The sequence below is a fragment of the Neolamprologus brichardi genome, chromosome 14 (genome assembly GCF_056152115.1).
Source record: "Neolamprologus brichardi isolate AB-2024 chromosome 14, ASM5615211v1, whole genome shotgun sequence".
In the NCBI taxonomy this organism is placed as follows: domain Eukaryota; kingdom Metazoa; phylum Chordata; class Actinopteri; order Cichliformes; family Cichlidae; genus Neolamprologus; species Neolamprologus brichardi.
In genome coordinates, this window is record NC_142117.1 from 23,540,001 (window position 1) to 23,556,973 (window position 16,973).

The window sequence follows — 16,973 nt, forward strand, 5'->3', positions numbered from 1 at the left end:
ACATCCGAATGCTCTTAGTGGATTACAGCTCAGCTTTTAATACAATCATTCTGGGTATTCTCATCACAAAACTGGTCACTCTTGGCCTCCTCCCTCTCACATGTGCCTGGATAAAGGACTTTCTCACTAACTGGCCCCAGACTGTAAGACTCGGCCCTCATCTCTCCTCCACTCGCATGCTGGGCACTGGCTCCCACAGGGCTGTGTGCTGAGCCCCCTCCTGTATTGCCTCTGGACCCAGGACTGCAGTTTGACCCACAACAGAAACCTCATCATCAAGTTTGTTGATGACACCACGGCAGTCGGACTCATCTCAAAGGGAGACGAGGCAGCCTACAGAGAGGAAGTCCTGAAGTTGGCAGCATGGTGTTCAGAGAACAACCTGGCAGTGATCATCAAGAAAACCAAAGAGGTCACTGTCGACTTCAGGAGGCACAGCACTGACTTAGCTCCCCTATACATCAAAGGTGAGTGTGTGGGGGGCGGTCAACACCTTACGGTTTTCAGAGTGCTCATCTCCACTGACATCTCCTGCGCTGTGTCCCATTTCAGGGTCTGCACGCTTGAAGTACGCATTTTAAGTGCGGTTACGTCACCGCCACGCGACGGCGGCTGTCCCAATTCGAAGTGTACTTGAAATGCATACTCCAAATGCGCCGTCGATTTCCCCAAATATCAAGCGTGGTCCAGTGCACGCTTCGTGGTCCCATATATCCCACAATTCATAGCGCGGCGGTGGGTGTGGATAATTTTGCCGCAAAATATGGCAGAAGGGAGCGGCCGAAAAGTGAACTGTCAAAAGTAAGTACTGAATATGACGTCACTTATTCATGTGCGAATGTTTAATAATGAAGAACATTAAAACATTGCTGTTGGCCACATGTCGGCAAAGTTATGTGACACTAGTGATGTTTGTACTTTCAGCATTAACTTGGTTTTAAAGCCTCTACTTCTAAATATACATATAGTCGACCTTAATCTTACAGAGAATCTGATGATTTTATGGATAATTAAAGTCAGTCATATATCCACAAACACAACAAGCTGAAAGTCAGTGATATATATATATCTATATCTCATATATATATATATCTCATATATATATATATCTCATATATATCTATATATATATATATCTAGATCGATCTATCTATCTATATATATATATATATATAGTAGTAGTAGTAGTAGAGTAGGAGATGCTCAGTATCTTATTGTACATGTGTATAGTGACAATAAAATGCATTCTATTCTATTCTATTAGTGCTAATCTCTGCTTCTTCATAAAAGTGTTTGAATAGTTTGGGAGTTTTTTTTTTTTTTTTTGGGGGGGGGGGGGGGGGGGGGGGGGGGGTTATGAGTCACACTTACGACAAAAAACAAACAAACAAAAAAAAACAGTAACCAGTAACTCCACATAGTTTGCTTTGATTAAACAACGGCTGTTCACATCAATGTGTTTTCTCACATGTGTTGCTGTCATCCTTATATATTAGTGTGTTTAGCCATTAGTGATTTGAATTCTTAATAGTAATAAGTGATGACTGACGTCAAAGGGTGACATATGTTTGTAGCAGCACTGACGTTGAAAGGTCAGAGATAAGAAACAATACAGAATCTTGGTCTTTCCCCCCTAGACACAAAGCAATGACTAACACAACACAAGTAAGCAACAGTTTGAGCTTCAGCCTGAAGAACTTTCTCACTAAAAACAAAGCCTTTTTACATTTTTCAATCACTTGTGTATATTGTCTTCAGTGACTTTTCTGAGGACAGATCTTCTTTCTTTCAGTCATTCCATCATCTTCTGTCACAGTTCAACTATTGTTTTACTACTAGTTTTTTTCATGTGCAAAACAAAAGCACATCCTCTTGATTTTAAGGTTTTCTAAATCAACACATAACAGAAAACTGGTCCTCGTGGGACTAAAAAAACAAAACAAAATAAAACGCTAAAGAGTTGCTCACATCATTGTGAAGAAATTCTGGCACACTCTGTTCTATTCAGTTCATTGAGATTTGCAAGGATTTATTCATGTACAGCTCTTTTAAGGACCAGTGACAGCGTTTCATTCAGGGTTGACATTCACCTTGATTCTTTTCTTTTTCAACATTTCTGTTGTAGACCTGCTGCTGTGCTTGAGATCCTGTTGCATGACGCAATATCAGACACGCTTCAGCTGTCAGACAGATGGCCTCACATTTGACCCCTTGGTACTTTGGTATAAAGACAAGTTGACAAACAACTCAATAACTGCAAGATTCCCAGGTCATGTGGCCGCAAAACAAGCCTCGCTTTGCAGACCCTAACTGATACTTACCCCAATTTATTTTACTAAATACCAAGAATGCCCGTCATTTTTCACACACTGCTTTGACATTATGTCCCAATGCACTTCATTTAGTGTGTTTACTTTTATAATCTCTCTTTTTTAAATCATCTGTTATTTTAGAATGATGAATGTTTAACTGACTTTTTTTTTTTTAATTTAGTGACAGTCCTTTCATTTATTTAACTTTAAATTTGTTTACTAGTTGTTATTGTGCCAGGTTAGCTCCTACTATTGCAGTTTGCATTACTAAGAGCCTGATGACCACTTTTTCCTGAAGGGTAGCTATATGGGCAGAAACAACCCTCCTGGTCTTTCAAGGGTTAAGAGTTCAACTCTGCTCAACACCATGACCTTTGCACACTGTAGTTGTTGGTGTATGGGAGGATGATCTCTCACCTTTCGCATCATGTGAGCTGCGGCCTGCCATCCTCGTGTGCCAATGTGCTTGTTGAAGGAGATGTTGAGATGTGTGGCCGACTCATAGTACTCTATCATGTCAAAGAGAGCTGAGGCACCCTGAGGGGGAGGAAGAGGGAGAGAATAGGAGAAACATTAACCAACAGATTAAAATCTAACAACTTAAAGAACTCTCACAGTTGGTTCATAGTGTTACAACACAGGAAGAGATGTTGTAATGCAGCTTGGAGCAGTTGTAGTTTCCAGGGTAACAATCCCTCAAGGCAGGTGAGAAGTGCTGAGGTGTTTCCATAGGGGCCTCAGGTGTATGTAGAGATACTACAGCTCGAAGGACAAGTTCATATGCTTGTGCAACTGTTTACTGTTGTAAAGCAAAATATTACGATTCAGTAGTATTCAAAATACCTGAGAACTGACTCTTTTTTTCAGATTAGGGCTCCAACGTGTAGTAAAAGAACCACTAAGTCCGAGTCCCATTAAAATGCACCAAAATGATACACTGCGAAATGAGAGCCACTGGACCACTGATTTTGCACTTAAAACCATCTGAGCAGCTTGCAGAGTTCACAATGATTGGATCTGTCAGACAAGGTTCAGTCCACAAATTCTGACAACTTGCAATTCACCTATGCATGGTACAATCAATGTTCCCTCTAATTTTTCATGTGTCTGAGCGATCACGCAAACTCCCTGAGCGGACCCTTGGACCACTGTGAGCAACAGTAGACGTGTGCACTGTGGTCACGCCAGAATTGAATCCATCCAAGTTACATGGTTTATTAAAATAATCAAATTACAGCATTTACATTTATGTTAGACTACTTACAATGAAAATTTTAAAAAAGAAATCTTGTTCATGACCTGTGTAGTATGTTAACACTACTGGAAGTAAAAATAACTTAAACTCCAATTTTGAAGAAAAAAAAAAAAAATTTTGATGCCACACAAATTATTTGTGCCACTCTAAAACATAATTTCTGTCCACTATGAGATAAAGGGTAAAGGAGAACATAAAAAGCCTGATACCTGCAGGCCTGACAACAGGAGATGTATCACTCCTGTAACATTGAGTAGTGCCTCATTGTTCTGGCAGACGCAACAAAACTATTGACTACACTACACACTAACTACACAAGATTTGCGCTAAACGTCGCAAATCTCTCACATCTCAAAACACTGCCGCAACTCCTAAAACTTCCCCCCTTCCTAAACAACTAAATGCCATGTTGCCATATAATTTTTTGATTGGTCGACATGGTACATTTTTTCATCAATAGGAAAGGGCGGGGTTTTTTGGTTTTGTCTTTGCTCACAGGCAGAGAGTGTTTTCGAGCGTTTTCCTTATAAAACGCAGTTTTTACCGTTTCTTCCCGCAGTAAATATAAACAACAATAGTATTCAGGAAGAAAACCAAACATTGCATATATTTTATCATAACTCTGGTTTTATGTGGCCTATCAACACAATTTAAAAACTGGTATAAAGTCCACACTTTTTCCGTCAACTGTTCCGTCTGTCCTGCTCACATCTCCAATGGTTGTACACGTTGTCATTAACGTGGCTTCAATCCACATCAGTCACGCCACTTTGCTAGCTAAAAAACCGGTGTCGGCACATAAGGATGCTGTCATAGACTGTCAACGATGTTGATTAGCTGCGTATATACGAATGTGAATCGCATTCTTGGCTGGACTATGGGATAAGGTGGCATCGTTGTAATCCCATACTGGAGCAGCCAGTCACTCACTGACTAACACTGCAAAACAGAATTGTTAAAGTATTAATTTAAAATTTCAATTCAGGTTAGATATTTTTTTTGTGCGCAACACAGATTTTCTGTGCGCAGAGACCGTGCCAGCAGTGCGCAATTGCGCACGCGAGCAACTTAGAGAGAACATTGGGTACAATCATCACCTTCACAGGCTTCCTAAATAAAACCAGCCTCACCAAAAGCTGTCATCACTGGTGACATGGTCATGCACTGTGAAATCATCCCTAACAGTGAGACTGTGAATAATGAGCTCGATTTTAACTCCCTGAGCTGTCAGAGTTTGTGTTTGGGGTGAGTACCTGAACTGTGGTTAAACTACTGTTCTTCTACACCCAGCACACTTAAACACTGAGGATTTTGGCACTGACCTCTCATTCTACTTAGCGGATTTGGCTTCCTGCAACTTTGTCCTTTCAAACAACACGAAGTTCATGTAGAAGAGTTGCTGTTTTGACACATTGGAGAGGTCTGGTGCACTTTGTGATCACACATGAAACTGTGAAAAAGAAGCTGAAAAGGTTCACGCTTTGAATGGAACTGCGTAAAGGCTCCTTTGGTTGAAAAGTAAAGTACAAAATGCTTGATTAACTTGACGTCCAACAAGCAACATCATCATGTTGTTTCTGAAATATTCCAGAGTACTGCAAAAACCAAAGTGCTGTGTGATTATAAGACTCCAAATGTGCGTGGTAAGAATCAGAGGCAGGACTAAAATTAAATATCAGGTGATCAAGGATGACATAAATGCACTCATGATCAGTGGTTTAATCTGGCTTTAATAATGATGTCAGAGGGGCAACTCAGTATATCAGTAATTCCTGAAAAACTACATAAAGATGATGGCACTGTAGTGAGGATAGATGTCTGGTTCTTTTGCTTTTTCTATTTTCCAAATATAACTCATAGCTGAGCATATCAGCTTCCTGCTGCAACACTAGACTCATGACTGGATTCTGTGTTTCTCATCTGTTTCAATGGAAAAAATAAATAAATAAATAAACATAAAATAATATCAAAATAAATAAATAAACTGACCTCACAACTGATCAACCAACTGCAGGAGGTGATCCAGATTAAATGTGAGATTATCCTTTTCTGATGCTGATAAAAACTAACAAAGTCAGACAGGCTATGCTAGTGCATAGTATCTCCTTTCCACTTTGCATTCGTTTATACTGGAAGACATTACCGAGTATACAGCAATGTGTGTTTATCTACAGGGTGGAGGAAGATGAGTCATTCAGTCCAATAAAAGCCATCCTGTAACTCTGCTTCCCGTGCTTGCGCCTTCACAGGCTTCTCAAAAACATCTCTTTCGAACCATTTTTCTCCTTTCATCTTCCCATTTCATTCCCAACAAGACGCCACTGCTGCACAGTCGAGTCAAGTACGAGCCAAATCAAGCCATCTACTGTATACCTCTCACACCCACTCAAAAATGAACCCATCCTCTTCCCGAGTCTATTTATTTTCTATGCCAGCTTCCTCTAATCCCAGCTCATCCGGCAACACTACTTCAGTATTTTCTCCTTTCAAAGCTTCATTTCATCTCAGCCCAAGGCGAGACACTTGCCTGACACTGAAAAACTGCTCTCTGGTGACTCAGTCACTGACTCATTCTGCCACTTTATTCACATTTCTGGGGTAATGTTGCATGTTGGGTGAAAAAAAAAAAAAGAAGAAACAAACAACAACAACAACAAAAACCATCACTCTACACCGTTACTTAATTATATATATATATATATATATATATATATATATATATATATATATATATATATATATATTATATATATATATATTTATATATTAGATTGTATGTTTTTTGGACTGAAATAAAATGACACATAATGTTTCTCCAATTTAATTAGTAGAAGAACTTGTGAGATGGAATGCGGTGATACAATTTTTGTGGTATCGATGCTCCAGAGCTGATAATGCACTCTTTAAGCCCTACACAAAACATCTGCCAATATTTGCGCAGAAGCCCTTCAGCACTGGTAGAAAAATGTTATCCATTTGGTTGTCTGGATATGTTTATCTAGTGCATGAAAACTGATCCATGGCTCACTGCATTTACACCTGGTATTAAAATGTGTTTTTTCCATCTGGACTGTGCGAACATTGTGACTGGATCACAATAGGCAAATTAGTTAGAGCTGGCAGACTTGTTACTGGTTAACTGAAGCAGGTGGATGTATAAACTTCTGTTAGGTTTGAAACTGTGACGCAAGACCCACTGGTGGGGGCAGTGCCATTACCGGTAGGGCGTGGATGACCAGGGGAAACTATGAAGTGAAACTAATTTGAATGAATGCGATTTTTGTTGGGGAAGTAAACAAGAATTTGCTGGTGCTTTTATGGTGACCTCTATTTATCTAAAAATAACTTTTTTGTTATCTGTGGTCTATAAATATTCTGGCATGTATGTTTTTTTACTCTGAAGAGGTTCTTTTACAAACACCAGGAAATAACCACTGTTCTGTGAATTTTTTCTTTTTCCCTTAAGTATCAATGGTGTTTACATCTGCTGAGATCACTACTCATCTGTCCTTCACATGCATAGTCTCTAAATCATGGGTCTCAAACTCGCAACCCGGGGGCCACTTGCAGCCCACATCACCCCTACTTGCAGCCTGTATAGAATTAGCATTAGAATTCGACTTTAATGTCATTGCACATGTCGTAAGTACAAGGCAACGAAATGCAGTTTGTATCGATCCAGAAGTACTTCAGCAATAATATTAATATTATTATATTAATATTATATTAATTGTATACTGAGTGAAGAAATATAATGCAATTTGGCCCTCGAAATTGGGGTTTTTTTTAAGAGAGGATTTGTTCGTTGTTGAGTGCAATGTTAAAATAAGTTCTTTAAAACCAAAAAAGTATTTAATATGAAGGTAATATGAGCAGAGAGTACAAATATGTTGAGCTATTGGCTGTGTTAGTTCAGTGAGAGAGTTCTTCATAAAGAAAACATTTTTCACTAGAAATCAAAAACTAATGGGTACACTTATGTCTGAATTTTTATTTTGTGCACAAAATTATAGCAGAAGTCCTTCCACGTGTCTGGCCAGAAAGAGAGTTTATTGTTTGTTTATTTGGTAGTTCAATGAAAGGCTTCAGTTAGTTAAGAGTGAGGAGAAAAAAAAGGCATTCACATTTGCAGTTTGGTTTTAATATACAATATTTGAAATTAAAACAAACCAAACAAAACACTACATTTTAGGAAATACTGGTAGGTTTTTTTCTTGTTTGTTTGTTTGTACTACTTGAACACTGAAGTCGCCTTCCAATCAGATGACAGTGCCTGCAGGGGCTCACAGCTCATTTAGGTTTGGGACCCCTGCTCTAAATAATAACATAAAACACTGATGCATATTTTAATATTTAAAGACATCGAGTTACTTTGTCTTTAAGGTCACTGAAGAAAATATTTCGGCATTATTAACTAACCATGATTAAATAAAGTGAAAGCTGCCCAGAACCATCAGGTTTCCAAGACCTCAAGGACTGCAAGTTAACTAACAGACTCTGCAAGCGTGCTGTTAACAGCAGGTGACAGGGAGCTAAATTAATTCTGCACTTAAAGAGTGAAAGTACTGACACAGTTTTGACAGACAGGAATTACGTAATGAGCAGTAATTAAACTTTCTGATCCAAAGCAAACTTCTTCCTGTATGACTCTGGCAACAGAGTATGTGTGTTTTGGAGGGTGTGTGACAGGAAGCGGTCAGCGTCCATGTGTTCCACACTACGACACTGTCTATCTGTGCATGTCTGCAGCCCAAACATTTTAATGGTGTTTACACAAGTAGACATCTGGGGTAATCAGAAAACTCGTGACCACATACTTCATGTCCTGCTAGTCCTGTAATCGTGGAAAAGTTAATGAGAGCGTAACTGAAAGCATGAATCAAACATGAAAGAAGAAGAGAAAAGGGGGAGAAGCAGATATTTAAAGCATCTTACATCTTCATCCAGGTTGGTTTGCTCCAGGTCCACCAATTTAAACTGGACCCTCTTCAAAATCTCTTCCAGAGACTCGCATGCCTTGTAGTCCAGCTTTTCACCTAAAATATATCCACATACACTTGGTCAATTAACCATTCAGCCATGCAGTATTAGATGCTGTTTATAAATTAAAGTTAGAAAAACTGCAATTACTGTTTTCCACATGTTACGCTGTTAATTGTACTGTATCGTTTGTGACGGTTGTAGTGGGGGTTTTGTTTTTTTGGTCTGGTACTTACCTTTTAAATCTAAGCACTCATTTCGTTGTGTCAGGTCTTTCAGTTCCTACAGAAACAAAAACAAGTAGCGTCAGGAAGGGTTTCCCCATTGAAGCAATCTTTTCTTTTCACATGTTCAAGCCTTCACGTGATTCAGCAGGCAGTTCACGAAATGGTAGACAACATATAAATCAAGACAAACAATTGCTGCTAAAAAAAAAAAAAAAGCTTCTGCAGCATACATTAGCTCCAGGCTCCCTTAGAGTATTTATCTTCTGGTTTTGTTTTAGGATGCACTGAAAGGGAATGCTGAGTCACCCACAATGATGACAACTTCGGCTGTATGGGATAGTGTGTTACAGAAAGTGCTACAGTTAATACAAAGTCTTGCAACATGGATGGGAACTGAGTCCCAAAGTAAAAACCTAAAGGCATGTAAAAGTGAAACTAAACTCTAAACCCAAATGATTCATTTGGAAACTACAAATCACTGAGAAACTGACACATACACCCACAAAACATAGAAACAAGCAATATTTCCTATATCAGTGCCAGTTAACGGCCTGTTTGAGGGCACAAGACGATCATGAGTTTGTCTGTGTGAGTTGGTAGAAACGTTTGTATTCACAGTTAAACGGGCCACAGCATCAAATGATCTTTTAAAACCAAACATGCTAGTGACTTAAAACGTGAAAACTTATCTCTTGCGCCAGTAGAAGACCTAACCACCCACAGAAACATTAAAAACATACAGGGTGCTGCCCTCAACACTATGTACAGGCAAATCCCCCCTCTCCGGTTGACTGCCCAACCAATTCAGCATGAACTTCATAACCCCGGTCCTCCTGTCTCACTGTCATTACTAATGTGTATTGCTGAAGGTGATCACACAGGTTTATTTGTATTGGGAATTCATTGCCTAACATATAAATTATGAGTTCCCTAACACACACACAAATATCACATGACAATTGCGCAAAATATTGCACTATTAAGCAAGCAGCAGGAAATGCAGTGAAATTAAATAATGCCGGAGAGCTGAGAGTCACTGAGCTGTGATATAAAAGTAAATGTATTGATAAATGTCACATTATCATTAGTTTTAATATCTTTTAGCACCCATAAGATGTTGACTGTATAAACACAGGCAGGCAAACATTTCTGGCAGTTTAACAGCAAGCACATTTTCACTAACAATTAACATTAGAACCTGTCAGTGAGAGTGATTTCAGCAGTGCAAATTCCTTTCAGGCAGAATTGCCAGAACCAAAAATAGTGCATGACGCAGAGTGTGCCTCTGCGCGAGTGGTTGTATGGGTGTGCATCTTTGTGTCGTGGGAAGACTATATCACGCCATGTTTCAGTTTAAAATCTTGTTCGTTAAATGCTTTTACTCTTGCTTTACAGTCCTCACAAGTCATCTATTCCGTAGTTCACACAGTCATCTAGTATAAGGATTTTCTGCCCAATATCAAGACAGATACATAGCATCCAAGTAGTCATAGCCAAAAGACCGAGGTGATGTATGACAAAATCCTCCACTTTTTTTCTATTAAATATGACTGTTACAAGGTCCTTGTTTTGCCAATTAAAGTAAGAAGAAACAATTAAACTGAACATTTAGCATGTAGTCTAACAGTGAAGAATTGATTTTAATGACTAATCTTTCCACACAATTTCTCTTCACTGAGGTTAAATGTATATTTAAAGATATACTAACATTTTATTAGTTTGTGCAAGGTGTCCATTATTTGCACCTTGCAACTATTTTAATTAAACACAGAGAGTAGTCTATAAACGTATTAAATTATAAAAGAAATTACCCATATATGCCCCATCATGTGATATTTTCAGAGTTTATATCACTCGAGTTTACAGTTATATGGTCAGAAAGATGACGTGATACCAAAGTGGCCGGATCTATTCCCTGATTTGGGATAAAGCTGCTTCCACAGCGCATGCAGATGTACAAGCGGTGCAGAACATTTTGTAGAGAATTTCCTGGAGTTCTTGTGGATTTTGAGATCCTCATTTCAGACACCTATGCATACATAAGAAGCAAGCGTGCATGTTGGCTACATGTAAGACACTGTGCTCTTCAAGGAACTGCAGCAGCAGAAATGTGATACAAGGCTACCAAGTATCCAGGTTTTAACACTGTGGTCAGAGTTAATGCAGTAACAGGCATTCAGCATATAGCTGCTTAACGGGCCACAGCATCAAATGATCTTTTAAAACCAAACATGCTAGTGACTTAAAACGTGAAAACTTATCTCTTGCGCCAGTAGAAGACCTAACCACCCACAGAAACATTAAAAACATACAGGGTGCTGCCCTCAACACTATGTACAGGCAAATCCCCCCTCTCCGGTTGACTGCCCAACCAATTCAGCATGAACTTCATAACCCCGGCCCTCCTGTCTCACTGTCATTACTAATGTGTATTGCTGAAGGTGATCACACAGGTTTATTTGTATTGGGAATTCATTGCCTAATATATAAATTATGAGTTCCCTAACACACACACAAATATCACACGACAATTGCTCAAAATATTGCACTATTAAGCAAGCAGCAGGAAATGCAGTGAAATTAAATAATGCCGGAGAGCTGAGAGTCACTGAGCTGTGACATAAAAGTAAATGTATTGATACCAAAAAAAAAAGAAACCCCTCAAAACTACACAAACAACTAGCCAGAAAAGTGCCACGTGTACTTAATAAAGAAAGCCTTAAGAGTGAATGAGGAAAAACAGTAAACGGCTATTCATCTCTTGCTAACCCCCTCCTCTTACTGGCCAAACATCTGGTATGTTTATGGGCAGCTAAGGGTGACTAAGCAGAAATGAGAAGGGTAGAAGTGGACTAACAGCAGTGGAGAAGTAAAGTTGGGGGGCAGACATGAGCAATCAAAATACGAGTGAGGGAAGGAGGGAGATGAGGCACTTCTGTGATGACGAGACATCCCTGTACTGTCAACCAGTCAGCCAGTGGAAATGTACCCAGACTAAAAGACTAAGTGGAGCTCACAGAGGCAGCTTAGCACATTGACGTGCATTTCCACAAGTAACTGTAATGTTAGCCTGGCCTCTTTCAGCTGACCAGACATGTGATGAGCCCCTTGAATCACAAATGTGTTTCCATCTTGAGACCAACTTTCCTTCAACTTCATCACTCTCACAAACCAGCAGGTACAAATGTGCAAATAGTTGAGAGGCCCACTGAAGGGTTTACAGTTTATGTTCTACAGTAACTGAACAAACAGAAGTAAGTGCTAATTCACTGCTGCTGCCAACTCCCATCTCCTGTTAGCCTGATAATGAGGAAGTTGGCTTGGTGATGAGATGCTCCTCAAGAAATAAAAAGCGAGAGACAGGTACTCACATGTTAATAATATAAACACAGTTCTAAAGTATTACAATTATCAGACCCACTATTACATTTCCACTGATGACTGGGGCATTTATCTAAACAGAAGAAGGTCAATATAAGAGACAGGCCATTACTTGTACAAACAATTATCCCTTTTGACGCATTTGCATGAGACATACTGAACTGTCACTTATTGGTAGAAAACATTTTAGAACAGTAGTTTTCCTCCTGTAATACAATAGAAACAATTAAATGCACAGCTTTCTCGCTTTCAACCTCACCTCATTAGTCATTACATTACACCAAAATAATATATACTTAAAGAGTAAAGATCCTTAAGTATAACAAATATGTCCATTTTTCAATATCAGGTTTCCAGCATAATCATCATTAATACTGATTTACCAACGTAAAGTTATGCGTTTCTTCTTAACAAAGAGGTTTTTTAAAAAAGTATTTTCTTTTTGATTTTCTCTGCATGCGTGTGTACTAACTCACATACAAAGGCACAAGGTTGGCAAACTATAAAAACTAACAGCCTCGAGGCTTCCCCACTGGATCTGAAGAACTGCTTATATTAGAGGGATTATGAGACACATGACTGAGCAGGCTAACCCACAGGAGAAGGCCAAAAAACACCCGCGTGCCTGACGGGAGTAACAACCACTCTTACGGAAAAAAACCCTGTATCTACAGGATACCATCACAGCGCTTGTCCAAAGTCATGCAATGAAGGATCACACCATGCCCTCAAACCACATTAACAGGCCTTTGAAGTGTTTTCATGACAAAAACAAAAACCTTCAGGATGTAATTTTTGGAACAAAATTTTGTTTGACCTCACAAAAGGATTTTTGGGTGCCGTCCAAATGTTTAACTGTTGGATGTTTGTCCACCTCTTGGTTGTTGAGTGGAGCCCAGAGCTGCCATAATTTGAACAGTTTCAGTTGTTGTATAGTATACATGTCCTGTATCCTTCTTATTTAACAATCATTTGGATAATGGTTTCAGAGTGTTTCTCAAAGAATTAGTTCCAAGGGAAACCTGAGCTGGGATTGCATCAGCAACTGACCTTTCAAAATAAGAGTACTGGGATTGTTCATTATATCTGGATGGTTTGGTTCTCTTTCATAAACAATGAAATAAAAGAAAAATCAACACTGCAGCTTGACAAGGCAAAACGCATAAAAAAAATGATATTGTATACCAAGGCAATAGCTAAAAATAATAGTGATTAAAAGTTTCATAAATCTGTGAATAAAAATATCATACCTTAAACTAAAGTTCTCGACATCTAAGCTTTAAATAAGACAAAATACCTGAGCAGCTTGAATTAAAGATGATATGAAAAACAAGGATAACAGAAGTAAGAAAAAAATGTATACAAACCCCCCAAAATTAACATTATCAGTATTAAAAATAAACAAACAATAAAAACAACAATTCTGATTGAATCTATGCTTTGTTGTACATGACACCAACAGGATTTTGTATTTTTGGGTGGGTTTCTTTTAGGTGGCAACAACTTTTTTTTCTCCACATATTTATGCAGAGACCTTTCATGGTTAGCACTAACATTGAACCATTGCTCATAAAGCAATTACCATCTAAAAGCAGCAATATCTACAGTAACAGTGAGAAGGAGGATTGGCCACATTAAACTGAGCTTAAAAAAGACGGAGAAAGCAGCGGTTCTGTGGTTGCAATGGTTTTGTTGCGTGCCAAGACATTTAGGACCAAGGTCCACAGGAGGCCAATATGGTTGTTATTAACAAAAATAAATACATAAATATAGCAAAATAAAACATTCATTATGTTATTATGTGCAGTTGAAAACCGGAAGAATTATTAAGTGTTTTCCTCCTCTAGGTAAATTAACATTTGTGGGAAGCTCATCCTGTTTTTTGCCCAGAACACAACTACTATATGGATCAAAATAATGAGCCAAGACAATTTGTTGCTGCTTAAAATGAGACACCAGTTCATACCCACAGTGTTTGTATTTAACTTTTCAGTTAAAAATATTGCTCTTGTTTCTTCATACTAAACTGGATTGTTAGCTAGTAATATTAAGTATTAAAACCACCTCTATGAAAAATGCATAGATACACAGCTAAATAAGCCGAGAGCTTGAAAGTTACTAATGTTGCACAGACAGTAGACCGCATCTGGTTAGCTGATACAATGCAACTATATCTGTATGTAGAGACACCATAGTAAACAAAGGACCTGCGTCACACACAGGTTAGTCACATTGCCGTTATCCCTATGGGCATAGGCTCAGTCGGTTACAACACTCTCAGTCGATCTACTGAAATCGACTGAGACTGAAATGGGGATGTTCAAATGGTGGTTTCAACCTCTAAGCCCTAAAAGTATCAAGGTGGACAGGGCTTTGTAATTTATCGCCCTTCCTGTGGCATTATTTTTTATAACTTTGTCACTAAAAAATAACTTTTTTCCCCAACAACAGACAAAAATCCAAAGCTTGTGCAATACAGTCTTTAAAACAAAACAAACAAACAAAAAAAAAAAGACTTTATCACTAGTGGGCTGGCAACATCACTGACTGTCAGTTGTGTGTCAACTGTGCGTTTGTATTATGTTGAGCCTTACCTGTATCTGTTTCAGCACTTTGGGTATAGGTTTACAGTTGAGTTTTTGACAGGCTTGTTTATAGGATGAGAGGATCTCCTCCACCGTCACATTCTGAGCTGCAAAACAGAAAACAGTCAAAAAGGTTAGGGTCGCTTTTATTGGTATGTTTCTTCATACATAGTTCTTGGAAATGAAATGAATCAAAAACTCACTGCACTGAATGTGGCTCATGTTTGTGGGACAAAAAAAAAAAAAAAAAAAAAAAAGATTCTCCAGACGTAGTGTCAGCATTTATATTAGAAGGCTTAAAAAAGTCCAACATTGAATTTCATGCACACAGCTTTCTGGGCAAAAATGCCATTTTGATGTCATAGGAGATTGGCCAGACTGCTTTGTTGAGTTGAGAGGAATGTCACAGTGACTCAAATAACAACTTGTTACAAGCACAGTATGCAGAAAAGTATCTCTGAATGCACAACATATCAAAGCAAAACTGCGCTACAGCTGCAGAAGACCTCACTGGCGACCTAGTTAAGATTCTGCTTTGTATTAATTAACAATTCAGGCTGCTGCTGGTGGCAGTAGCAAAGGAACATTGTTTAAATTCAACAGTCTGAGTTTTGTTGCTGACCATGTCATTCATTTCTAATCATAGTGTACCCATCTTCTAATATTTGCTTTCACCAGGATAATGCACCGTGTTACAAAGTTCAAACCATCTCAAACTCTTGTCTTGAAAATGGCAATGTTGTGTTCAAATGACCTCTGCAGACCCCATTTCTCAGTCCGATAGAGCACCTTTGAATTGTGGTTGAATGGGAGATTCACATCATGGATGTGCAGATGACAAATTTGCAGCAAGTGTAATGCTTTCATGTCAATCTGGAACAAAATCTTTGTGGAATGTTTTTAGCCTCCTTTTGATCTATGCCACAAGAATTAACCCAGTACTAGCAAGCTGTAACTACTGGTCAGTAAGTGCAAAGCACTAACAAATGGCTGAATCTGCTTTGATCCATCAGAACAACTCAGGACTTTCCATGACTCAAAAAAAATGAACATAATAAAGTCTAAGACACAGAGACTTAGAAAATATTCTTTTTTCATGTGAGCTGTTAGTGTTTCTGCCTTAGGGAGCACTCTCTTGACAGAGAGAATCAGAGATTGCAACCCCTTTAAGTACTCCACTACTTAAGTCAGCAAAAAGGAGGTATTGTTCTTGGTCTGCGTGTGGGTCAGCCACCGTTGCCATCCCAGACGGTTGTGGGGGCTAACTCCAGTCAGATGACTGGGCAGCATTCAAACCCGCTGTTCCGCCTGAGAGACTCAGCAGAGAAATGAAGTGAAGCACTTATGCAAACAAAAAAAAAAGAAAGACAGAAGAATACAGAAAATTACTAATAGAACGTGAGATGAAAAACAGAGTGTATAGAAGGAGGTTTGAAAGATCACAGCAGTAAATTACATTGGCAGAAAAACAATGACATCCATTCTATTTCCAACCAGTGTATCTACCCTGCAGAAAGCAAAGCTGTAACACACTGGCTGTTCTGTCTGTCTCTGTGTGTGTTATTGACTTTTGCTGCCGTCAGCATTTTGATTTGTCTTGCCAAGGTGAGAACTTGTCCACTTCACTGTTGGCTCCATTTCTAATCTCCTTCATCTCACACAATGTCCCCCATCACTTTAACTTACACCCTCTCAAATGTATTAATCACACCTGATGGAAAGGCTTCAAGCACCAGGAGTATTTAACAATAGAAACCTATTAGCTACAGTCCCACACACCAACACAAATCCCTAGCCTAATGAGGACACACACGTGATCTTTCTCTTCATATTTAGCTAAAACACAAAGCCAAAAACACAAAGCAAAGATGAAATCCAGCACAAAGAGACTTCAGCCATTGCCACAGTGATTTGACTTTAGAAACATGAAGAGGTAGAAACGAACTGCTCATCACTCTCTTTGTTACCTGTTAAAAATCAGAGTCTGGATGCTGCGCTGAGGTTAGCATTCATTCAGCTTTAACATCACTCTGGGTTCTTGGCTAGCTTAGTGTTAACATGCTGTCTATGTAGGTGTAAGTATAAACTGGTTGTTTCTGTCCTCAATATAGTTTTCACTTTATCACTGTGCCCTTTTGTGTAAAAAAAGAAATAAAACTAATGTCCATATCGACAATGTGGGCTGTGCCTCTATTTACCTTCTCCAACACATACAGAAATCAGCTGATTGTCA

General features: G+C 38.8%; 1 protein-coding gene across 1 annotated transcript in view; it reads right to left on the reverse strand.

The window, feature by feature from the left end:
* The window catches only part of ppp1r37 (protein phosphatase 1, regulatory subunit 37), a 52,107-nt gene that overhangs the window by 18,277 nt on the left and 16,857 nt on the right, over positions 1–16,973 (reverse strand). Inside the window, exons 2-5 of the mRNA XM_006795386.3 lie at positions 14,750–14,847; positions 8,784–8,829; positions 8,503–8,603; positions 2,730–2,849 (exon numbers count right to left, since the gene is read on the reverse strand). Of these exons, the coding sequence (XP_006795449.2) occupies positions 2,730–2,849; positions 8,503–8,603; positions 8,784–8,829; positions 14,750–14,847 (365 nt within the window). The remainder of the gene's footprint in view (positions 1–2,729; positions 2,850–8,502; positions 8,604–8,783; positions 8,830–14,749; positions 14,848–16,973) is intronic.